The 24,398-nt window shown below is 46.7% G+C and overlaps 1 protein-coding gene across 5 annotated transcripts; it reads right to left on the reverse strand.

Moving 5' to 3' along the window:
• Positions 1-188: 188 nt before the first annotated feature.
• On the reverse strand, positions 189-23,916 carry BID (BH3 interacting domain death agonist). 5 transcript variants are annotated; one of them, XM_075051230.1, is made up of 6 exons: positions 23,807-23,916; positions 8,158-8,226; positions 5,961-6,162; positions 4,518-4,663; positions 2,676-2,879; positions 189-1,200 (listed from the first exon to the last, which is right to left on the reverse strand). In XM_075051230.1, exons 2-6 carry the CDS (start codon positions 8,164-8,166, stop codon positions 1,189-1,191), a joined length of 573 nt encoding a protein of 190 aa, XP_074907331.1. In that variant the 5' UTR covers positions 8,167-8,226; positions 23,807-23,916; the 3' UTR covers positions 189-1,188. The 5 variants fall into 5 exon arrangements, with proteins under 5 accessions (XP_074907331.1, XP_074907333.1, XP_074907334.1 ...); XM_075051232.1 differs by lacking the exon at positions 23,807-23,916 and adding an exon at positions 23,599-23,708; XM_075051233.1 differs by lacking the exon at positions 23,807-23,916 and adding an exon at positions 22,964-22,982.
• Positions 23,917-24,398: the final 482 nt, after the last annotated feature.

Raw genomic sequence — 24,398 nt, forward strand, 5'->3', positions numbered from 1 at the left:
AAGACCAAAAAAAAAAAAAAAAAAAAAAGAGGTTTTACTCATGCAAGGCACAAGGCCAGGACCAGAATGTCTCTATTGCTGCCAGCTGCATCATAAGCATGCAGTACTTGCACTGCAATGAATACTTGCACAAAAAAACGACAAGGCCAAAAAAATCCAGGTGGAAATTGAAATTCTTAAGAGCTGTATTGCCATGAGAACTGACAATTTTATTTAAGTTAAAAAAATTCCACAAAATATTTACATCATTTCAAAACTTCTGAAGCAGCTGGATCACCAGTAAAGCTTTTGCCACCTTGTGTAGGACTACAGGTATGTATCAAACAACCCGAGTCCAAGTTTGTTGATCCTGAGATGTGACTGCGATGCACTCATAAGAGATGCCAGGTATGCTTCCTGATCCAAGGCTGATACCTTCCTTCTCTTTATAGCAAGATACTCTAAAGCTAAATACTTTTCCTCAAGCATATCCAGGTTGTGTTCCCTGAAAGAATGTGCCCTGTACCTACACCTGCCCTTTTCTTTATCATTTCTTGTTTGGTTTTATTTTTCAAGCAAGCACAGGTTTATGGTGATTGATACTGAAGCATCTTTACTTCAGCCTTCCCTGGCCAAACACTCCTACCTCCTTTAGGGCCACTCCCTCTTGCTGCTAGCTCCCCTCTAAGATAGACCCCATTCCCACCCCCCCCTTGGCGATCTGTGCTGATCAACCACCCATTCTACAGCCTGAGGCCTTCCTGGGAACAATTAATACTCAGCATGGCTCAGCTGCAGCACAAGGAGCATAACTAAAGCAAAACACTACAGCTTATTAGAAAAAAAATACTGAGAGGGCAGACTCTGTGCCCACAGCATTTCCTCTGGAGGCACAAACCAGGGGTCTGCACAAAGCCTGCTACTGCTAAGATTAAAAAAAAAAACCCAAAACACCAGAAAAAAACAGGAAAAAAAAGAAAAAAACTATTGTAAAATGAGAGAGGGCAAGCACTACTCCTTACAGGTACTGGCAGAGCTGGCATGCAGCTCACACTACCGTCATTGCTGTGCTAGTCTACAAAAGCCTATCTATGAAGCTCTGCCTTCCCTTTCACAGCTGTATCTCAGAAGTTGAGCAAAAGAAGTGATTCATATACATCAAGAGAAGTCTTCAGGAATCCACATTCTCCACACAGAGGGCTGGAGAGCTCACTCGCGCAGCTAGAGAGAGAGAAAGAGAACCAGCGTTAACAGCAGCAGAGCCCCCCCCCGCAGCAAGCCCTGTGCCTGCCCGCCCCTCGCCTGAGGAGCCTGGCTGCGCCCAGGGAGGGCAAGCGGCAGCAACGGGCGCTTCTGGGTGTCCCCAGCGCCACCAGCCGTGCCTCAGCTCTGCCACCTGCTGTGCTGCACATCGGCCATCACCATCACCCCTCAGGCCCCTTTCTGTGCTGATGGCAGGGAGAGAGCTGGCATCACAAGTCCCAGGGGAACAGCGTGGAATGGCCCAGCTCTGTCCACCTCCTAAGGCCACCCCACCAGGGTGGGTGGACAACCAGCAGCCCTTCTGCCCTCCCTGCACTGTCCTATTAGCCTGCTGCGGCAGCACTCCATGTAGCAGTAAGGCAGCATGAGGGACAGTCTCTTAAGCTGGTGACCGGTTTCTGTGATAACTTGGCACCCCTGAGCTAAGCTGAGTGAAGGGGAGGGCAACGCTTCACAGTGACACTGCGCCTTGCTGCCTGGCAGAGAACAGGGGTGCCGTGCGAGGCCGCTGCCTTGTCTTGTGACACAGGGTGAGCTGGGCCCCTCTGCAGGTTGCTGCCAATGCTGCCTATGGCAAGGCTGCAGTGCAGGGGTGTCCCACAGACCTGCAGCACCCCACAACTGGGTCACCACGGCTCCACAGGGTGGCAGGATCACAGCCCTCACAGCTCTCAAATCCCATTCTTAAGAAGTACCTAGTCTGTCTGTCTGTCTCTCTCCCTGTCTCTGTCTCTCTCTCCGTGTGTGTGACCGTCCCATGTGTGTGTCCGTCCTCTGCCCTCCCTGACAAGCTGGTTACTGAAGCTGGGACCAAATGCCCTAGCCTCTACCCTGGCTTGACTGCTACCTGTTTAGTCTCCCCACCTATGCTGCAGCACCAACAGAGAACAAGAATGGAGCTTCCATTTCCCATTCGCCCATTTCTCATCGTTCCTTTGCTGGTGCTGTTTCTCAGGGGCACTTCCTTTCCCCTTCCAGTTCTGCCAAGCTCTGGGGAGCCCAGAAAGACAAGAGCAGAGGCCTCGGGCCCAAGACATTTGGGAAATACAGCCATCAGAGCTCAGGTCAGGCTTTCCTTCCCTGAGGACGTGATTAACACCAGTTTTATCAACACAGCTCCCTGAAGAGACTGCAGGGAGGAGAGGAGCAATCGCATCTTTCTCTGCCCTACAGAATAAATGCACTCTGTTCACTGGCTGCTCAGAGTGGGGCAAGCAGAAGCCGTGACATGTTCCCCTCAAGCCTCCCTCCCTCAGCACACCAACCTTCAGAGCTCCACAGGGAGTGGCATTCCCTTCTGGCCAAAACTCCAGAGCACTACAGGGAAACCAGCAGACCATGGGCAGCTGAGAGCTAGGCCACCCCTCCAGGAATAACCTAGGCAGGCTAAGAGGCTGGCTATGACTCTCATTGAGCTGTTTGACAGCACTCACCATTCTAACAATGTAGTTGTGGAGCTGCTGGCTAATGTAGTTCACAGTGGTGCTGAAGACACGCTGTAGAAGGGAAGGCATTGTATTCGCAATTTTTTTAGTTAAGACCATTGCTAGCACCAACATGGCCTTCTCCTGTTCCATGTCTGAGGGGATGGCTCGTGCAAGCCCTTCCACTGCCTCCGACATGCGCTGGGTTATCTCCTGTATGGAAGGAAGAGAAGGATCTCAGTGGAACAGCTGTGGGAGAAAGGGGTCTCAGCACAGCCTGCCAGCACTGTGCTGGTAACTGATGAGCTTGTTCTAACACTCCACAGGATGCCGCTCCCCTTCCTCCCAGGCCCGGCAGCCTGCCTCTTACACACCCTGGATAGCAAGAAGGATGACTATCTCTGAGCTCAGCTGCTCACCCAAGACAAAAAGAAAGGGAGATAACACACATACCACTAGAAAATTTAGACAGTACCTTACACACTCAGGCTGCAACAGCCCCCCGCCTCCCCAGGGTTTGCACCTTGCCTGCCAAGTCCTGAAATGGCACAGGAATCCTGGGGCTCCCAGGAAAGGGCAACCCACCTTAAACACAGTGAAGATCAGTGGTACAAGCTTAGGTGGGGACTGGCAAGAAGGCAAAGTGAGTTTCATAGAAAAGCCTTCACACAGGGAGGAGCTACAGAAAGTGTCCAAGCATGGAACAAACACTGCCTTGCTCCCAAGATCAGTGGAAGTTCAGTTTCCCAATAGGGACAATGTGCATATGCACACACTATGCTACACTATTAATGTGAAAAAGCAAGGTCCACCTTGTCAGAAGTTAGCTTTGCCTCAGCCTTATCAAAGACTGAAAGGTTAGACAATAAGTTTGAAAGCCGGAAACTTAACTGGGTGGAGAACAAGACAGCAGGAGTGGGAAATGCTCAGACTGTTGGAATCTGTGCAGGCGATAAACCCTAGTAGAAAAAACCCACACCACAAAAAAACCAAAAAAGATTGTTTGAAGTCATTAAATCCAGCCTTTTCGCAAGAAGGTGGACCCTCAATTCAAAGATGGCATTAGCTTGTAGAGCATAGGAAACTTCATCACAGGTAGGGAAAGCCAAACATGCCAGAAAGCCACAGTTATCTTGAAGATGCCAAAAAGGCTCTGTGGAGGCAAACTGTGGCTCTTGATCCAGATGTGGATCCAATCCTCAAAAAGAAAAAAAGAGGGATCCAATCCTTAAAAAGAAAAAAAGAGGGGTGTCTGACACAAGGGACCTCAAACATCTACTTCCCTTGCAGAGCAGTGAGGCACATTGGATGCTGGACCAGGGACTACATCACATCTATTGGTGGGAGAGCAACTGCATCAAAGAGGTCTCACTACTTGCTGTCTCTTCAGTATTCAGTAAACAAGCACAAGTGAAGCTTCTGGCACTAACACTGCTCAAGTTTTACCCACGTGACAAGCAGCAGACATACAGGACTCAGCACCAAAGTCCAAAGATCATAAGGACAAATACCAAGCCTTAACCAGACAGTTGATTTTGAAAGATAAGCCATCAGGCCAACAAAATGCCTCTGAAAGTCAGTCCTTCCCCACAACTACCTCAATTTCACCATCTGAAGAAAGGAGACGAGTCCAAGGAACTCAATTTGCAGGGCAACAGCTGCCACAGTATATAGCATCACCTCTAACAAATCTTCAAAGGTAAGTGTTTGGGCTGAATTTTAAGATGGCAATAATTAAATCAGCAAACTAGTAAAGATACAGAAGTTGCAAGCTTGCTGCTTCAAAGTCACAGCAGGAAGGATGCACAACATTTAAAAGGGAAACTGTTAGTCAAGTTGCTTTTCACTCACCTCTCCAGACAGATTCTCATTTAGAAAGTGCTGCGCTAGATCATTTACTACTCTTGCTTTGATTTCTTTATCAAACTGGTCTCCAATCTCAGCAAGCTGAGCAGCAATGATCCGGATAACTTCTTCATTTACCTCAGGGTCAAACACTGCCAACACATACACAGGATTTAGTTAGGCTGTAGTCAGACTAGGTTTGGTGCAGGTAAGCTGACCCATAGCATTTTGCCCACTTCCATTAAGAACATCCTTCCCACCCCACCTGCAATCATAGTGCATTCGTGACAGCTCTACACACTAGAACTCCCTCATGTGCACTCAACTCATTTACCAGAGACAGTGTGCAAACAGGTTTTTTATCTGTAGTTTAGGTAAAATGCAGCCTCATCCTGCCCAAAAAAACACTACAGAGGATGTTAGAACATCTCCAACTAAAATTTGTACAGGAGAGCTACAGCCAACACCATGCCTAGAGAGGGGAAGTGAGAGAGTGTGCATGATTTTTTTCAAGTGACTACTGTCAGGACCTGTCTCTTAAGCACAATCTAAAACACAGCATCTCATAGAACCACAGAGTAGTTTGGGTTGGAAGGGACCTTTAAAGGTCATTTAGTCCAACCCCCCTACAACGAGCAGGAACACCTTCCCTGAGCAGGGACACCTTCCACTAGATCAGGTTGCTCAGAGCCCCATCCAACCCAACCTTGAATGTTTCCAGGGATGGGGCACCTACCACCTCTCTGGGCAACCTGTTCCAGTGTTTCACCATCCTCATCGTAAAAAAAAATTCTTCCTTATATCTAGTCTGAATCTACCCTCCTTTAGTTTAAGGCAAAGCTTCCCATTGTCACTTGGGGCACAAGACCTATGCAGATTTGTATGAGGGAGGGTTTTTCACTGTAGCAGTTCCTCCTCACCCTGCTTAGGTTGAGGTCAATGTGCCAGCTGACACATCCTGGGCAAGGGACAACAGCCATCCTGCAGATGGCTAGTGAAGCAGGAACAGTACCAGAAACTATTTGAGGAACAGTTTCCACCACACTGGTAGAGCAGAAAGGGATTCACACAGTATGAGAACAAGAGTTGTTCCAAAATCCTAGCCCAAGTACTGATACTGCCTGAGGAGCAATGTGAGGCCTAACTTAACTGCTTAATATCACACTCCTTGAGGACAGCAATCATCAGTACCGGCTTTGTGGCCTTTGTCTGATGTGCTGCAGACAAACCCCAGGGTGACAGGTGCTCTAGAAATCCAGGGGGAGATAAAGTGCTAAGCACTAGCTGTCTTATTCCAAGTGTTAAACTCCCAACCACCACCCACACTGTGAAGGTTCTCAATGGAGAATATGTTACTCCTCTGAAACAGACCAGCAGCAAAGATGGGAAAAGGGGAAAGAAAAACATCACCTTCAGAGAGGCATATACAATGGAGAAAAGAACACTCACCTAGCTCACCATTCTGCAAGTGGCCACTCCGATTGCCATCAGTCTGAAGTTCCACCTCATCATCATAGCTGTAGCTGCCTTTTGGGAAAGACACAATCCCCTGGCTTTGCAGGGAATGCAGCTGCTCTCTGAACTTACAGTCAGAGGACACCTCCAGGAAGGTGTACAGCAGCACGCGCTCCATCTGGACAGATCCATTGATCTTAAACATAAGAAAAAAACACTGTTAAGTCCATGCCTAGGCAAAGTCCCACTCAAAAGGTCTATGCATATGCTGTTTTCCAACCCTGAACACATTTCTCTGGCCTCCTTTGGGCATCCTGAATAGCTTTAGCCAGGGAGTCTACAAGACTTCAGCAAATACATACTAACTCCTGGATGCGTACCCACACAAAACTGCCTGATGGTGTCTGAATGATAGATGCCTCTGTTCTTACAAATCAGTGGTGGAAGAGTCAGCTCACCTTCTCCTCACATTTCCAGCTGTGGCAGTAACAGAAACCCTGATCAGAGCTCCTCTTTTGAAACAGATGTGTACTCAGCACAAACCACCCACTTCCCCCTATTCAGAGATCTGTGTTTGGAAGTTTTTTACCCCTGTATTTGGGAACTGGGCATTCTACTTCCTGTGCGTAATGAAGCCAGCAGCTCCCCATTTAAATGTAATCAGAGCATAGCAGTAACAAGGTGGGGAACAGAGATAACAGCACAAGCCTGCAAAAAACCCCAAGGTTCACATTTCTTCTCCCTCTTCAGAGGGATCTCAACTAGCTCCATAATAAACCTGTTCAGCTCCCTGTAGAGAGCCAAGCAGCTGCTCACAAGAATAGCAACAGTAAGATGGCAGATCATTGGTGCTTGCTATCATCTACATTGGCACATTCAGCCCCAGTAAAAAGGCACATGCTGCCTCCACAGCCAGGCACCCTGCCACCTTCAAGCAAGGCGGCACAGGGTGCCCAAATTAGTTAGGTTGAGGAAGTCCATGAGACAGACTGATGTGAGCAAGAGGTCCCACTGGAACATGGGGCCTCATAACCAAGGCCTCTGTAGAAAACCAGGAGACTGACAAATAATTTTAATTAAGCAGCTAAGAGAGCAGGATGTTGTGTAAGCACAGAAATAAAGTGAGAAAGAAAATCCTTAGTCTGGTATGCAGACTGTCTGCCCATAAGATAAGAAAATGCTTAGGCTTACTTGTAACTAAGAAGAAGAATCAAGGCTAAAGTAGAATGGTTTGTCTTGCCAACTGCACAGGGTAATCAATATGCAACCAGGATGAAGTTGATAATTGAAAGGGAGTTTCAGGTACCTTTTGGGAGAGTGGAACCTTGCAAGGCCACCTATGTGTACATAACCATATCAGTAATATCATACAGGACCCATATTGCCTAGGCAACACTAGCAAAACTGGGACAAATGCATAAAAAGTAATTAAGTACAGGTTGTTTACTTGAAAGGAGACTGGGCAGAGAAAAGGAGGAAAAAAAGACAACAAAAAGGAGAGTCCAGAAATGGAAACAAATGGAAAATAAGGTATGTGATCAAAGATCAACAGAAGGCACATCTTCCATGATCTGAGCATGGATGTTTACAGACAGTAGTGAAGCTCACCTGGTGACCCAAGCTCACTGGGGCACCAGTGGCGATCCTCTTGAACAACCCACTGGACAAGCCATCAGGTTTATGTTCAAAAGGCTTGTGGGAGGGCAGAGCAAAGAAGGTTATAATTGTACCCTAACACTAGGTGGGGTAAGGAGCACGTCAGACATTTCAATAGCAGTTCAATGTAGTTAAGATTTAAGTGTGATAAATAGTAGCTTCATAACTGTGTTTAATATTGCACAAAACAATGCAATAAATTGATCACAGTGGTGTGTCTATTGATTTATTAGTTTTGGTAGTTTGTAGCTTTATCAATAATCATTGTAGTCTCTTAAATAGCTACATCTCCAGCCTGCAGTTTAAAGGGGGTGTTACACTGTGAGGTAACAAGGAAGCAGCTTGCAAATAAGTGGTTCCATCCACTTGTCTGTATTCAGGTCAGTGTCAAGGCCGCTGCATGAGCTCTGGGGAATACGAGAAGGGCACAAGCCAGCACTTTGAGACTTATCCCCTTCAAGGTATCTCAGAACAAGTGCACAAGAGAACCACTGGTCACGGTGAACCACTGACTTCAGTCATGTTTGAATCTAACCTGTTCCATGATAGATTCAGAGACAGAGCAGTTCTTGTCACCCTCTGCTTCAGACCAGAAGTCCTTGCCCTGCAAAAGAGTAAGAAAGAAAAGGGTGAAAGGAAAAAAAACTTTCCCATAAACCCACATCTTACAGCAGTGCTCACAGGTCTGGCCACATCTCACAGAAAATGACCTTCCTAGTGATGCGTATCTGTGTTTCTGGAGAGGGCTGCCCATCACACACTGGCAGTCATAAAAAAAGGCTGAGAAAACCACAACTGTCCCAGCAGTAAGGGCCCTATTCAGGTGAATGAAGGGCATGAAACACCTTCCTGCCACAGACACATGGACGAGAGTGGAGCGACATAACCTGCAAATGGGGCTTTAAAGCCAAGAGGTGGTGCTGGGTAAGGGAGGGCCAACCCTTCATAGTGCCAGAGGCTGGACTGGGAAGCAGTGTTACCACAGAGGAGTTCCTGAGTACCTACTAAGAGCAGGTTAAGCTGCATGGGTCTGTGTGCACAGCAGCATATTCTGAAGCGAAACACCCAGCTGACATTGCTACACATCTGCAGGACTTCAAGTGTGCCTTCCCTCCACCCTCTGTGCAGAGATACATGTGTATACTCAGGCTTATTTCAATACTTTCCCAACAAATACCTAGGGACGGGGAAGGTTGGACCAAGTGCCATCAAAGGCTTCTAGTTACATGAGCACAACTCCACTAAGCCTCCAGGGACGCCTGCTAGGAAGGGAGAAAACAGGACCTAGGTCACAGGATCCCTTGCCCCCATGGTACGTGGTCAGGGCTTGCAGCCCTGGGCCTGCCTTGTGGCTGGGCAGTGCCCAAGGGAAGAGGCATGCAGCGAGTGCAGACAGCACGATGCAGAGGGTAGCCTCCCTCACCTGCTACGGAAGGGGAGCTGGTAGGAGCACAGTGCTTCCTCCACATCCAGCCAGGCGTAGCTGACGGCAGGTCAGACCAGCAGCCCAGGCAGTCACATCTGGTACAGGAAGTCCCAGAGCAAGAAAGGTGAGCGCAGCACAGCAAACGCCAAGGCAGGGAGGAGAGGAATCCTGTTTGCAAACCTTGCATTTGCTGCCTTAGATGCAACAGTCCCACAACTGCGCACACAAGTCTCTGGTGCAAGCTGGCTTCAACTCTTGATAAGCAGGGCCTGGCTGAAAGTGAGCACTACCTTCCCACCAGGCCTTCTTCACCCAGGGCAACAACCTGGCTGCTACACATGTACCTTCTGACCAAAAATGGGGTGAGAGCACCAAGGAGCCCAAACAGATGGCCTGCTAACCATCAAAGACCTGGGCTAGTGATGAATGATCCTATCTCATAGTAACAACCCCTCACAATTGTGTTTTAAATAAGTGTGCTGATGGAAAAGAGGAAGTGAAAGCAGAAATTAATTCAAACTCTGAAGGAAACCACAGTAATAATTTCGAGACCACGAATTTCCCAACTTTTCAAAGGCTCTTAGAAGTCCTTAAGACCAAAACACAATCTCAAATACGTCTGAAATGCACAATAGCCCACAGGCAGCCTTTTAACCCTAGGCTCTTTTTTTTCATGTAGTTGTTACATCAGACTAATAAGCTTCCTAAAACACAGGCTTATCCTTCACTGCTTTGTGTTTTTCTCTGTTCCAGTCAAATCTCTATTGCTGCTACTCACCTCTACCCTAAAAAGTTTGTTGCCTAGGGAGAGTGCAGTCCTCTCCGTCCTTTCCTCTGGGACCTCACAGGGCTCTGAAACAGGTCAGGGTAACCCTTCTCCTAGGCTTGACTTTGCTGGAGGAGTCAGATGTTAATTCAGGTTGCAGAACTTGACACAGAATCCCTGAGATTAAGGGGAAGGTAGGGATTTAGCATTAAGTCTGTGGCAGAACCTTGGCTTTGTGCAAACTCCTCGGGACTTGTCCACATCAGCAACATTTCTGTAGGCTAGGCAAAGCCTCCACTGGCATATATTTTGGTTTTATATGTAACACTTATTTTCAATGCAAAGTAATTCAGCCCAAAACCAAGGTGCTCCTGTTACAACTACTAAACAGTGGATATCCTCTGATTCTAGCTCCTGCTGAGTTAAACACCACTTTCTGATCATGGCTTAGACCACAGGAAGCCTGAAGTAGTATTGAGCCTCTGCTGCCCACATCCCATTTGCCACGAAACCTACATTCATCACAGCAACCTTCTTGGGCTCTACCAGTATTGCCATTCCCACCCAGCTTTAGCCTATGCCAAAAGCTTCATGTGAGATCACAGCAGTACTCTTCAGCTGGTTAAATTAACCCATGCTGGCTCATTTGGGCTGGTAATAGCCAGCTGACTTCACAACATGAGTACAGGCTGAACAAATCCCCCCATCTTCCAAGGTGCAAGAAGCTGCACCATCTTCCATTCATGCCACACTACATGGACGGAGAGGCAGAGGTTCTCCTGCAGTTCTGGCAGAAGTGTGATGCACCACAAGACACTACAGCTGCAAGTTGCACACAAGCAGCCAGATGTGCTGGTGAAACTAGCTGAGTAGCACCAAAGAGATTTCTCACTCACAAAAAACTTTACAGTGAAACCTCTTCCACCCAAACCTAGCCAAACTGTGCTAGGATGACCTACTTCTCATTGATGAGAATTCCAGTAAATTGCTGGAGGGTGAGTTGAACACAGTCAGGTGGCAACAAACAGACTACATAAAACATCAGCCTGCAGAGGGACCAACGTAATATTTCTTACAGCAAGAGGATGGAGTAGAAATAGAAGTCAAGACACTTCCTTGGAGGGTTTGCCACCTGCCACATCTTTCCAAGGAAAGCTCAGAATGTGGCTTTAAAACCCAGATTTCTTACTTCTTTTGTCACACTATTTCACACTGCCAGGAAACTCATTTGGTTCAGTCCAAACACTCATGAAAGAGGCAACCAAAAAGAAATACACCATTGTCTTTTCCCACTCCCTGCTTTAAAAGAAGAGGCACAGACCACTCCAGTCTGAGAAGTAAGAGGCACACTGCTCCACTCCCAAAGCAGAAAATACAAGTCAAACAAAAAGATCCAAATCTATTCTGGGCATGCCCATACAGCTAGGCCCGGAAAGGCAGGGCATAGCAGCTTGGCACAAGGCTCTGCAAGTGCGTTATCCACACCAGCTTACCGGTAACTAGAAGCTGTAAAAGGAGCTTGAACCTGTCTGCCTGTGCACATTCCTCATATCAATTCCTGGAAACATGCAGGAAAGGTGCCTGGCTATAGCTCGACAGACCCAAATACTGTGTTGTGAAAGCACTTACACTTTTCAAAAAGAGGCAGAAGTCTATACGCTGGTTATGGCAGAAAGGTCCTCCCTGGGTGCTGGGTACCCTGCACAGGTAAAATACCTGGACAAGAGCCTCAATGCAGACAGAAAGGGGCTGAGCAGCCCTCACCCTGCCAGGGTACCTGCTGCACCCAGAGGTGTTAATGAGTGTGCAGGGGGAAGAGACCTACAATACATGGGGGTTCTTCCCTTCCCCTCAGGGGATCATCTCAGCTCTATGTAAAGTTAGACACTCCTCAGGGCAAGTCCACAGAAATAGAGAAATTAAAAAAAAAGTCACCCATCACAGTTGCAAACTGCAAGTTTGTCCACTCCTGCACATAAGCAGAGATAAGACAGACAAAAAAAGAAAAAACTCACCATACTCCGAAGTACTTATATGGTAAAAAAATTAAGACAAGGAAGCTTGAAGATACCTTCATCAACACTTCCCTGAATCAAAGAATCACCACCCAGGCAGTGAAAGTCCCTGAGGGGTTCCAGCTCTCAGCTAATAAAGTTCTGCTTGGGTGGTCAAAAACACACCAGAGAACAGGAAAAAGGATTTCTCTCACACCACAAACTGGCTCCCTACTACTACAATACAGAGCCAATTATTTTTTATTTTTTTTTTTAGTTAACTAGTAATTCCAGAAACCTCAAGTTTTAGATAATTACTTTGAATCAATGCAAGAGGTTTGGATAGTCACAAAGTTCCTCTTGAGAAGTCAAATTCCTTAATGGAATCTCAAAAAAAATGGGACCCCTACAGAGCAAACCCCAGTCAAATGTAATCATGCTGATGCCACCTGAAGTTTTTGATCATTAAGACTTTGGAATCTTGGTAGTTTTAGATTCAGATTAAGACACTTCCTGATGGATAGAAAAAGTTACCTTATATTGTGTGAAAATAATCTTTAGCTGGAGAATGAGAAAAGATGGATGTAAAGGCTACAAACACCATCTGCATTCAGATTCAGAGTAAAACTAGATCACTTGTTAAAGCTGCTTTAGGGCTGCTGAAAGTCTTGGAATGAGTTTTATGGAGTATGTTTTTTTTAAAAAAATTGAAATACCAATTAATTTTAATGCATTGTTCCTTTTCACACTTTCAAATCACTCATTAGACAAGCAAGCTTCAGGTGTTAACAACTGCCTCTAAGAAACCACTAGATGCCTTGAAATGTTCAACAGAGAAGACTACAACCAGGTTTTTGGTTCAGTTCTTTCCATCTTTCTTAGAAAAAAAAAAATGGAGGGGTTACTTTAAACACAAGTTTAGGACCCTTAAATCAGCTCTGAGAGTCAGCACGGGGCATGTCCATTCCAACTCAACACTGTGTTGGGACACAGGACTGTGGAGAGGCCTATGTTAAGTAAACATAGTTACAGTCAGAGGAGCACATCCACCAGCTACTTGTCAGTGTAGAAGGACAGACCTCATTCTGCCCCCACACATGCCAGTTTTCACAAGAGAGAATTCTGTGGATGCTTCCCCCAAAACAAGCCATTGCTGGTGGTGTCGTGCCATCTTGGGGAAAGAGGCAGCACTGGCCATAGTTGTGCAGGAGAGACCAAACTAGGTCCTCCCTGCCATACCATTGCCACATGCTACGTATTTCAAGAGTAAACGCTGAAGCACACATTTTATCTTCCCTGGTAGGGAGCTACACATGGAAACAGTACAGCTGCAAAGCATGCAAGGTTTTGTTACTGATTTGTCATTGATTTGTTATTAGTTAGAAGTAATCATATTCAATTTTAATAGGAATATAGAATTATAAGAAATATTTTAACAATAATTATATATCTATTGCATTTTACACATTTAACCAACAACTGCTGTAAAATCCTCTGTATAACCCTGTACCAAGGCCGGAGGAACTGGTCAAAATCACCTAGTAGGAACATTTAGAACTTAGATAACAAGCTTAAGATTTAAGATAATATGGATATAGTGTTTATTTGTAGGAGTATATTATAGCTTAGAAGAATGTATAAAATGTCAGAATTTCAAATTAATGGGAACTGAGAAGAGTCGAATGAAGCAACTTGTAGTTATCTGCCAAGAAACAGTTAGTTACCTGCCAAGGGCCAAACTGCGCAGAATCACCTAAAGAAGGTCAAGAAGTGGACAAGTGAAGAAGACTATGAAGGACCACCAGAGGACTCTAGAAGACCACCAGAGACCTTCAATGTGCCTGTGTAAAGGACATTTACATATGCAAATGACTCCCCAGAAATCTAATGAATAGGCATAACATTTCCCAGAAATCTAATGAATATGTATGAATGAGTTCAATATAAGGTGTATAACTTTGGTGTTCAGGTGTGCGTGGTTCGTGAGAGGACTCACTCGCGCACCCGGCCGTCAATAAAGAAGTGTCTGCTTATCTACACTAAAGTGGTGTTGATAAGTTCTTTATACCGAGTTTTTCGGCAACAGTTTCACCTGCTCTAAAAGCAGTGTGGGGTTCTGCTGTACCTCCAGACACTGCAAGCATGTCAGCAGCAGCTCCCTGCAGAGCAGCAAGAATCAGCCAGTAGCATATGGTTACCTGTTAGGGGGAACTCTCAATAGCTCTCAAGGCTGCCATAAACAGGAGTAGGCCCCAGAATCCCTACAGCAATAGTGCTAAGCCACCCTACAAATCAGCTTTCACCCCTTCTTCGCACTTGTTACATCTTCAAGACACCTCAGAGAAGAATCCACCCCATGAACAATGCCTCTGCTTACCATCACCTTCCCTCAGACCCTTCACCACTCGTCACAGCTCAGCCTGTGAGTTACTACTCTCAGCTGTATCAGACACTGTCTGGTTATGAAAACATACTCTTTCCAGCAGCAAAGCCACATGCCCATAGGACTGAATCCTTTAACAACTTGTCTGGATTCCAAGACATGTCCCATACACACACCTGGATGGACAGACACAGTATCAGTCAATGGACCTGTTGTGTGAGCTGTCAAGATACTTAATATGTCTCACATTTGAGTCAGAAGTGAATTAAAGTCTTCAAAGCAGAAACTGCAATAAAGCATCAATCATTGAGAAGGAAAAAAGTTCCAACTTGTGCACTGCTTTCTCTGCCCGGCAGCTGAAAGATGAGAACTTTATTTTTGGCAGTCAGGATGACATCATTATTGGAATAGATGAAACGGCGCTTATTTGTCCTTTCCTGGACCTGGCGGCTCTTACCTGTCTTGTAGGCAAACACTTCATTGTTGAGCTGCAGAGCTCTTTATAGAACTAGGCATCATTTTACAGGTAGGGAAACTGAGGCACTTGATATGACCTGACATTTTAAATCCACATCATCAAGCCATAACCACTCAATTTCACTGTCTTCCTGGAAACTTGCCACAGGCACAACTGTTTTACATAACCAGCCATTACCGGAAAGCGAGGAAGAGAAACAGCACCACAGACTTATGAAGTTCCTTATTTGAGGATATTCTAAGCTGTGCCAGGCTGCTGTCCATGGCACTTCAAGTCACGACAGTGTAAGCAAATCCCGCAATCATACAGCCCGAAGTCCCCAAAAGAATCCCCATCACCCTGCCACACTCAATTTCTAGCCCATAAACCCAACAGGAACCAAACACCCCAGCCACCAGCAGATACCAGAGCTTTTCCTCATATCTCTCTAGCTATGGAAGAAGCCTGACTACTCCCATGGCACCTGCACGCATACTTCAGACTTTGCAAGGAGAGAGAGAAAACTGACAGCAAAAGGGAAGATAGCTTGTTGATCTGCAAAACAGTACTGAGATGAATACACAGCATGTTATCATAACCACAGAAAACCTGTCCCCACCACTATTCAGCCTGCAAAGTATATGCCAGCCTGTAACAGTGCTTAGAAGCCCTAAGATTTTGCCTTATCGGAGCCCCACTGTCCTCCTAGAGTAGAATTTGATTCTAGGCTTCGGAAATAAAAACAGGGCGGTTGGGGAACAGAGACATTGCAATATATTAGCCAGGTGAAGGATGGGCTGAACAAGCCCCTTTGTGCATATATGGATGGACATACACATGCTACTGTGAAACCAAAGTGATGGTTTGGTACCATCTAGTTAGTACCAAAGCCATTGGCTTGGAGGTTTCTCAGGACTTTCCCCACCACAGGGAACATAGCTTCCAAACTACAGGCGTTTTCCATGCATTTACCTCTGAGGAAGGATACAACATCAATAGTTTCATTTTGGAAGTGGCAAAACTGACAAGCCATGGGCAGAATACTTTGAGATGCCAGCAGGTTTGCGGCCCAGCACAGGTCAGACCCCATCCCCTAGTCACTCGTGATTCATTTGCTAGGTTTTTAGGAAAGATAGCCTGCCTGTCAGGAACCACGAGACTGCTTAAACCCACCCCTCCCTGCTACTTTCAAGCAAGACTGCCGATTGCTGGAGGCTGTCAGCTTTTGTTTCTCTTCCTTTCAGCTTCAGATTGCATTCTCCTTTAAAATGTGAGTAATGCCACTACTAATTACTCCAGCAAGAAAAAAAAAAATAGAAGCAGGTTGCTCGTAAAATCATTGATGCAAAAATACATTGAAACATGCTGAATACTTCCTGCTCCTAACAGTGTCAGTGTATATTTATCTTCCGGTATTCAGTGGCACTGAAACTCTAAACGGAACATAAAGACCCAACACCAATGGATGCTTGTCCAACTGCCTCCTTAGCTGGGGTATTTTTACCTTTGCTTCTTTATGCTGCCTTAGTACAGAGTGAACATCTCAGCCTGGACACTAAGTACCCTCAGCTATGCATTTTGACTTAGAAATACATTGCACAGACTGTTTGTTGGGGCTTTATTTTCCTTTTTGAAAGAAAAGCTTTATTAGAGACAATTCTAAGAGGAAGGTTTTGACTGGCCTTTTTATTAGAGATTTATTTTGGCTCTCCAAGGTCTGCTGCTGTTTCACATTATTCTTCGTGATGACATGAATTGCAGCAATCTTCTAGTTATCAGGGCAGTACTTTGACTTCTTAGGAGTAAAACCATCCAACATCCTCATCAACTTTTATTTTCATTTGGCTCAAAATGCTCTTGCCCAGCTGCTATGCAGCACATCAATGAGTAAGAAGGAACACTGCCATATTACTAATTCTCCTAAAAAAATAATAATGTAGGCAGGAACTTTTGATTACTGCAGTTTCTATATCAGATCAGTGATGGAGGCAGCATGATGACACTGTTCAGTGTTCTTCAGAAGCCAGCCTACAGATACAGCTGGGCTGAAATTGAGTCAGCAGAAAGTCTGCAGCAAAAACTGCCCCAAAGCTTGGAGCTGAGATTTGGATTCAGTTAACTAGAGGTGGACCAAATGGAATTAGCACATCTCCATATTTTGGCCATGGCCACACCAAAGAGGAAGGGGCAAGATTTGGATCTTGACTGCCACAGTGCAAGTCATTTTTTAGATCCAGGACTGAGCTTAATTATTCCCCTGTGGTGTTGAGCAAAGGAACTCCAGTCAGGTAAGCCCGCCCTGCATTTCACCTCCTCATAAAAGTTAAGAAAATACTTCTACCTTTCCTAAGGACCTGGCAGGAGGAAGCAAAGCAAACCCCAATGAAAAGGCACTGCCACCCTCACAAGACTGCTGGTCTTTACAGGGTTAGCTTTGTCTTCACAAGTCCAACTACATCAGCCCAGCAGCTGCAACACAACCTTGCAATAACATAACAGGGCATATTCAAGCCATTCTTACTGTTTGCCTCTTGGAAATGATCAGAAAACAGGAAAGGCTGAGGAATCACAGTTCCAGTCTTTTGACATTACAAAGGAAGGACAAACAGACTGAGAGCAGGGAGCTCCTCAGTAACATTAGTAAGTGGTGGGCACTGGAACAAAATTCAGCCATCACCGCTGATGTGCAAGTGACAGTGTAAAGCCAGAGAAATGCAAGATTTGCTTCCAGACTTAGAAGATGCCCCCACTAGGGCATCAGCACTGGACACTTGCACTCTGGCACGCTTTTACAGTTGAGCAGCAACAAAGTGCTCAGTCCCTGCAGCAGAGAGGACAGTCTCTCTTACCACTTGGCTATAGTGCCTCTGACAGATGCAGGTGCCACTTGGACAGACAAGAACTGCCAACCAAAAGACCTCAGAAAGTAGGACTGGGTACAATAAGTGTCATGCCATCTAGAGGACAAGAATATCCTCCTTATTTCAGTTTTAACAAGTGTACTACTGTTATGTGCCAGCAGGAACACAGAACATCCATCAGTCAGAAAATCAGGAATGCTGCTTCATTGCAACTTAGATGCATTTCACAGCTGACACTAACAATAAAGAGGAATGTAAATCTGTCTTTCCTTTGCTTGACTGGCAAGTTAGGTAAGCAAAGTAGGAAACTGATAAAAAATAATTAAAAAAAAAAATCAAAAAGATGGCTATATGGACACAGGTAGCCACTAACAGTAGCACTCTCTCCGCCTTTGGTTACCTTCAGGTCATATGACTAGACAAGAACTCTTCTTCCAGACTCATAAGTACCAGGAATATCTGCACTGCTTTCTGAAAAAAAACCAAACCAAAATAAAACGAAACAAACCAGAAACTATAAAGATGCTCACAATGTGAAAGTTTAAATACAGGATCAGCATGGGTCATTTGAGAATACATGTCCAAGGAACAATATATCGTAAGAGAACCTGATCAAAGCTCCCTGCTTAGTTAAAACAAGTATGCTGATGCAACAGCCAGGATGGCACTCATGGAGCTACTAAGCAACAGCTCAGTGAATAGGACAATTTATTTTCGAGAGGATTTTTACAGCTGGTACTCCCCAGAACGATTTTAGTGAAGCCTGTTCACCTTATCAGACTCAGAACAGTCACTAAAAAGAAAAGGCTTAAAGCATTTATGGAAGAAGGGGTACAAACACACATCTTCACAGCTGCATGCTTATCTGCTCTGAAAGCATACACAACCCTGTCTCAATATTTGACAGCTTCTCCAAAACATGACAATGAATTTTAAATAGGCTTCCTTCCTCCTAAACATCAAGTGTATCATAGCTTTAAACATCTCTTACATTCCTTACTTTTATGAAACAACTATGTACCCGTACAGACAGCCAAAGAGACAATCCCTAGAAGGAAAGCCTGGCACTGGTCCTTTGATTACACTGAACACACTGACCCTTAGGAGAATTCTCTTCCACCATGTTGCATTGCAACCTCCTACTCCCATCGTGACAGTTACTGTGACAGTTAAACTGATGAAGCCAGTGAAAAATCAAAATCATTTTGAAGGAATCTCTTAAAGACAGGAGCCCAGAGATCCTCAACAACCTCAAAGAGGAAGTTGTACATCAAACCAAGCAGCCAAACGATGGTAACTCAAAACAGCATTCATAGCCCTGATCAAAGCCTTTTGACAGCAGTGCCTCATAAATATTGTGAGCATAAAAGAGATGATACTTCCTTTTAAACACCCTTAACACAACGATACACAGCTAAGAAAATATTCTCTTTCAAAGAAACACAGCAGAAGCCATTTGGAAACTGTGACAGCAGAACTGCAGAACAGTTGCCTCCAGGAGCACACATTTCCTACCACCAAGGGGCAAACCTAGGCAGTTGCATCAAGATGCCTCAGCACGCTGCATCAAGATGCCTCAGCACGCTGCATCAATCTTCCAGTCAACACTGCTCCAGGCTCTCTAGCTGCAGGTCTAAAAGCATGGTGAAAAAGTGTCAATTTTAACTAGGAGAAAACACATGACCATGCATGAAATAATGCAAACCATTTCATTTTCAATTTTAGTTTAGGAGGAAGTACAGATTAATGTTGAATCCTAGGAAGTGAATGTAAAACCAAAATACAGCAACTAGCTGATCTAAGTGGATTTGTTTTGTATGGTTAATCTAAGGGTGTAAAAACAGTTACACCAAACTATCAGGAGTTACACTGACCAAGGAACATGTTTTGTTCTTTAAAGATGAAAGAAATAGCCCAATACAGTAGAGAGACCTGGGCATTGCCCATTCACCATGAACCACAGCAAGAGCATACTAGGAACTGACCAAAGGTCACAGCATTTTATCAGGAAATACAGCAGGTTCGCGGACACTTAAACAAAAATTCAACATCCATGTGTGCAATGACTGCACACAGAGTCCAGTTCCCCTGCTGAGACCTTCAGTGAAGCTGAATAAAAGTTCTGAGATTTTAAAGGAAAGTGGTGAGCAAAATATTGGGGTAAGATGAGTTTAAAGCCACAGTGACACTGTCCCCTCTTGTGAAAAAGGGCAGCATTCTGAGGATGTATTGAGGTGTACAGCCTCATGTTTTCTCATGTTCACTGGCAAGGACAGTCCAAACACAACCCACCACGGCCAGGAAGCACTCTGACACTACCATGCAGTGCCATAGTGCTGCAAAGAGACAGGAAAGCCAGCAGATTGGGTCAAGAACAGAAATTACTAGGTGCCCAAGGCAGTGCTAACAACACTCTAAGCCATGGGGCTACTGAAGGGGATAGGACTGAAGGATTCTTAGAGCAGCTGTTGCAAAGAAGGGTGCAAAAGAGACGTCAACACACCACTACGCTCTGCACTTGAGCAACTGCTTCAAATATCATGCAGGAAGCAATGCATGCCATCTTATCCAGGTATAAGGAGGTGTCTAATGCACACCACTGGCAGCTAAAATCCTCTTCGCTTCCCAAGATAGTTGAGGTATAACAGCAGGATGTCAGGACATGGTTCACTACAGACATCTAGTACAAATCAAGGCAATCACAGAAGCTTAACAGATTGCTTTCAAAAGAATGAGACTGGACACTCTGTGTGACTCAACATTTCTTTTTACATTTTACCCCTCCTTTTCCCTATCCTTCTCTGCTCTGGGTCAAAAAAAAAAATCAGATTTGTAAAATCTCTGGGGAAGGGATCAACTACACACATTCTGTAATCATTACTGATGAGTTTTAATTAAAGCTGAACCCCTGCAACCCCCTCCAACCCCAAGATAAGCCATCCAAAACAGGGGATCAAACTTCAAGTAGGAGTTTTGCACCTTTGGTCAAGCCATGAGTTCAACTCCCTAATTAAAAATATTTGCATGTACTTGGCTTTGCACAGCACACAGATATGAAAATAATTACAGCCCCAAAAACTTTGTAATCTGACAGACAAAAAGCCACAGCATGCTAAGAGAAAACCAGAGGAAGGCGCTTCGCAAAGAAATATCAGGTTTGCTGGTAAATTCTGCTCTTTCACTAGCCAAGGAACTTCTAAGTGGTGGAAATGAAACCTGCTCATCTGCACTCAATTCCCGTCAGCACAGAAAACCATAGACCAGGCTGATTCCCCTGCCTCCTACTGTTCATTAGTTCATACTCAGCAGCCACGGGAGCTGCTTTATCAAGGAGCCAACACCTCATAGCTGCTCTTCCACAGTTACACCAGCAGTCTTTGCACCAAGCATATAAACCTGTTAATAGTATTACATCCCTACTCCCCTGTTCGATGGCACATAAGGGAAGCAATAACTTCTAAGCACCAGAGCACTCCAGGAAGGTCTCCAAAGGTGGCAGTCACTAGATGTATGTGCCTGCCTGCTTCCAGATTAAACATTCTCATTCTGTTACAGAAAAAAATATCTGTTTGATCTGCCAGCTTCTCAGACTCACTGAGCGTGGATGACTTCTATCATCCTGTTACACAGGAAAAACACAATACACAGAAACAACATGGCATAACTGACACCAGGTAAGAGCACTCAGTGGATACACACACACACCAGCCTTCCCTAATCATATATCACAGCTCTTACTGTTTTGGGAGCTAACAGAAATAAAAGGCCACACTGAGCACCTTTACAAAGCCCTTGCATTATCCAAAGGTGTAGTGTCCTGGTCCTGGGTACAGGTACACATAATTCCCAACAGCAGAGATTCCAGGTTGGCACAGGCAGTACTGGTGGAGTGTAGCACACCGTTCTGCTAACAGTACATAGCGAGAAACCAAGCTGAGCTCACCATCTCAGCTGTACTAGCACCAGCTGGCCTAATCTGGTTGGGAGGGCAGGAACCCAACAAAACCACCTAACCAAAAATCAGTCTTATCTTTTCTTCCTAAATTCAGCAGATGTCACCAAACACAAACAAGAAGGAGCAGCCACATAAGATGGGGAGTTTTTCACGCCAACCTTTCTTAGTACAGGGCAGCCTGTCCAGAAGACTTCCAATTAGATGTTATGCTCTGCACATACACAATGGAAGTTTTTTTGCCTCAGCTGGTCCCTAAACCCTGCCAGTCAGTTACTTGTAATGACAGACAAGAGACCCAGAAGACAGGAAAACAGGAAGAGATAGGTTGGAGAAATGCAAGCAAATAACAAAGTGCTAGAATGGTTCTTTTTATACAATGCATTCCCCCAGTGTTTTTGTGTAACACCAATGGCACAGAGGAGATCACAAGGAGTAGGTGTTGCAAAGCTTTAGCCTAAAGAAGACCCTGAAGAGCATTAAACTTGTTATGTGAAGAAGTTGCCAAGGAGAGAAAAAAAAGCACAAAAAAAACCCCTTTTTAATTAATACCTTTGAAGATGTTACACTTTCACAGGCAGGTGAAAACAGAGTTTCAGTCTGATTAGTGACAAAAAGTTACAACAGAACACCAATCAGTCTTCCCCACAAGTGGGCTTTTGCAAAAAGTCCTTTACCAAAAAAACCCTAACCAAAACAAAAACCTTAAAAATAATTTCCTGTTGGGGAACCACCTTGCTCCTTCCTCCACCAAACATTTTAACCATTTCAAAAAGATAACAAAACAAGTATCCCACAACAAGATTTTGGCCCAGACACCGCAAGAAACATGAAGAGTTGCCAACTTCTCCTGAAATAAGCATGGACTTTCTAGACTAAGACTTTAGTGATCTATATAACTCTGAGGCCCCATACCTTATTTTTTTAAGGCTACAAAATATTGTGCTTTAAAAAAAAGACAAGAACCCTCCCAAACCCACCAGTTTCAGAGCCACTGTCACTCCAAGGCACAGAGACCATCATCTGACCACATGCACTAGAGAAACACCTTTCTAAGGAATGGGACCTGCTCACTCGGTTCCTTTCCGCTTCACACGCTGCCCAGTTTCCCGCCCCAGCCTTCATGCAGTGACCCTGCACTGAACGTTGTTGTGGGGTTGCAGGAACGGGAGCGCTGCTCCCAGGAAACAAAGAGGCAGCCAAGGTGCTCACGGCCTCAACAGGCCGCCACAGGCACCTACAGCTCTGTGGAAGGTAAGGAGACTGGAGAAAAGTACACACTGAATTGACTCATCTGTATCAATCACGAGGTTTTCCTACAAATTATAGCACTATTATTAGAAACCCTTTCTCCCTTACTTTCTCGCTGTAGCTGCCACTCCCACATCCCTCTGTTGCTGGAAAGCTGAGGCAAGCATGGGTCCCTCTGGAGTTGCTGCTACAGGATTAACTCCTTACTCTCCCCTGCCCAGCAAATACCCCTCCACTCTGAAAACTCTCACCAGAGACTGCGGGCGAGATGTCGGGACTTTACCAAGTAGGACGAGGCAAGAGAGAGCTTTTTGCGGCTTACGAGATATCGCCTAAGGTGAAGAAGGGAGGATGGTCTGCAACAGAAACAGCGAAAAGGGGGCAGAGAGGGACTCGATTACGGCGAGGGAATGCAGAAGACGGGCCAGAGGGAAGAGCAGAGCGGAGGCTCCATCACAACACAGGAGAGCGGGACAGCGACCGGCAGAGCACAGGGAGCGCGCACCGAGACAGAGCTAGAGAGAGAGAGCAGGAAACTAGAAGAAAAAAAACAACCGAGCGGCTGAAGAGCAAGGTCGGATTCAGCAGGCAAAAAGGAAACGGGGGCACTGCAGGGAGGTGCAAGAGTTTCCAGCGCCACAAAGAGAAAGCAGAAACCCCGCGCGGCTCCCCAGCGTCACTGACCGGTCACCTCCCGTGGCGGACCGAGGGTTACGAGCGGCAACCGGCCGCTCAGGCCCTGGGGCTCCCCGAGGCGGCGGCGCCGCCGGGGCGCGGGCTGCCCCACCGCCCGGGAGCCAGCGGCCTCGCCCCGCCGCGGCAGGCCCGACACCCGCCCAGCTCCCCGCCACCACCGGCGACCCTTCCCGGGCTGCGCGGCGCCCACCTTCCAAGGGGGGATCGGGGTGGGCCCGGAGGGAACGCCGCGATCCTCGCCCCGCCCCACACCCCCCCAACCCCGGGCGGGCTGGCGGAGGCGCTCGCAGCGCCGGGCTCCCTCCCTTCGCCCCACGGAGGCGAAAGGAAGGGGCAGGCGGGGCCCCCTCCCCAGAGGGCCGCGTCCCCGCCGCCGGGCAGGCGCGGGCGGTACTCACTCCTCGGGCGGCTGCGGGGCTCGGCTCGGCTCGCCTCAGCAGCGCGGCGCCTACCGCTCCCTCCCCGCCTACCACCACTATTTGAGCGGCGCTAAGCCGCGCCCCTCGGCGGGACGGGCGGGAAAGCGCGGCACGCGCCGCCCGCCGGGGCCAATGGCCGCGCGGGCCAACGGCCCGGCGGTAACGGCCCGCGCGCGGCGGCGGCTGGGGGAGGGGCGCCTGCTGCCCCGGCCCCGTACGGGGTACGAGGAGGAGGAGGAGGAGGAGGAGGAAGAGCAGGCGACGACGACGACGACGGTAGCAGCGGCGACCAGGGAGCTGGCCGGCCGCGCCCCCCCCCCCCCCCGGCGCCTCCTCAGGGGGCCGCGAAACCGACCCCAACGGCAGCCGGTGCTGGGGGTCTCCCCGAGCGGAGCTCTTCTCCCGCCAGCACAGCCTCCTCCGGAGGTACCTCAGCTTGGGGGTAAAGCAGTCCCGGGCCTTCGGGCCTCGCTGCTGGCAGGATTGTTCTGGAACTCGGGTGGGTCCCGACCTTGCGCTGCTTGGCCGAAATCTCCTCGTGTCCCGCTTAAAACCGCTTGCATCCCTGCCA

This window comes from Buteo buteo, chromosome 19, assembly GCF_964188355.1.
Source record: "Buteo buteo chromosome 19, bButBut1.hap1.1, whole genome shotgun sequence".
Lineage (NCBI taxonomy): Eukaryota > Metazoa > Chordata > Aves > Accipitriformes > Accipitridae > Buteo > Buteo buteo.

What these genes read in the sequence shown, in the direction of transcription:
- BID (XM_075051230.1), bottom strand. An exon ending in CTTGCAGAATGGTGAGCTAG is followed by an intron (nt 4,664 to 5,960) that starts GTGAGTGTTCTT and finishes ATGTGTTGGCAG; the next exon opens with TGTTTGACCCTGAGGTAAAT. An exon ending in ATGAGAATCTGTCTGGAGAG is followed by an intron (nt 2,880 to 4,517) that starts GTGAGTGAAAAG and finishes CCTTCCATACAG; the next exon opens with GAGATAACCCAGCGCATGTC.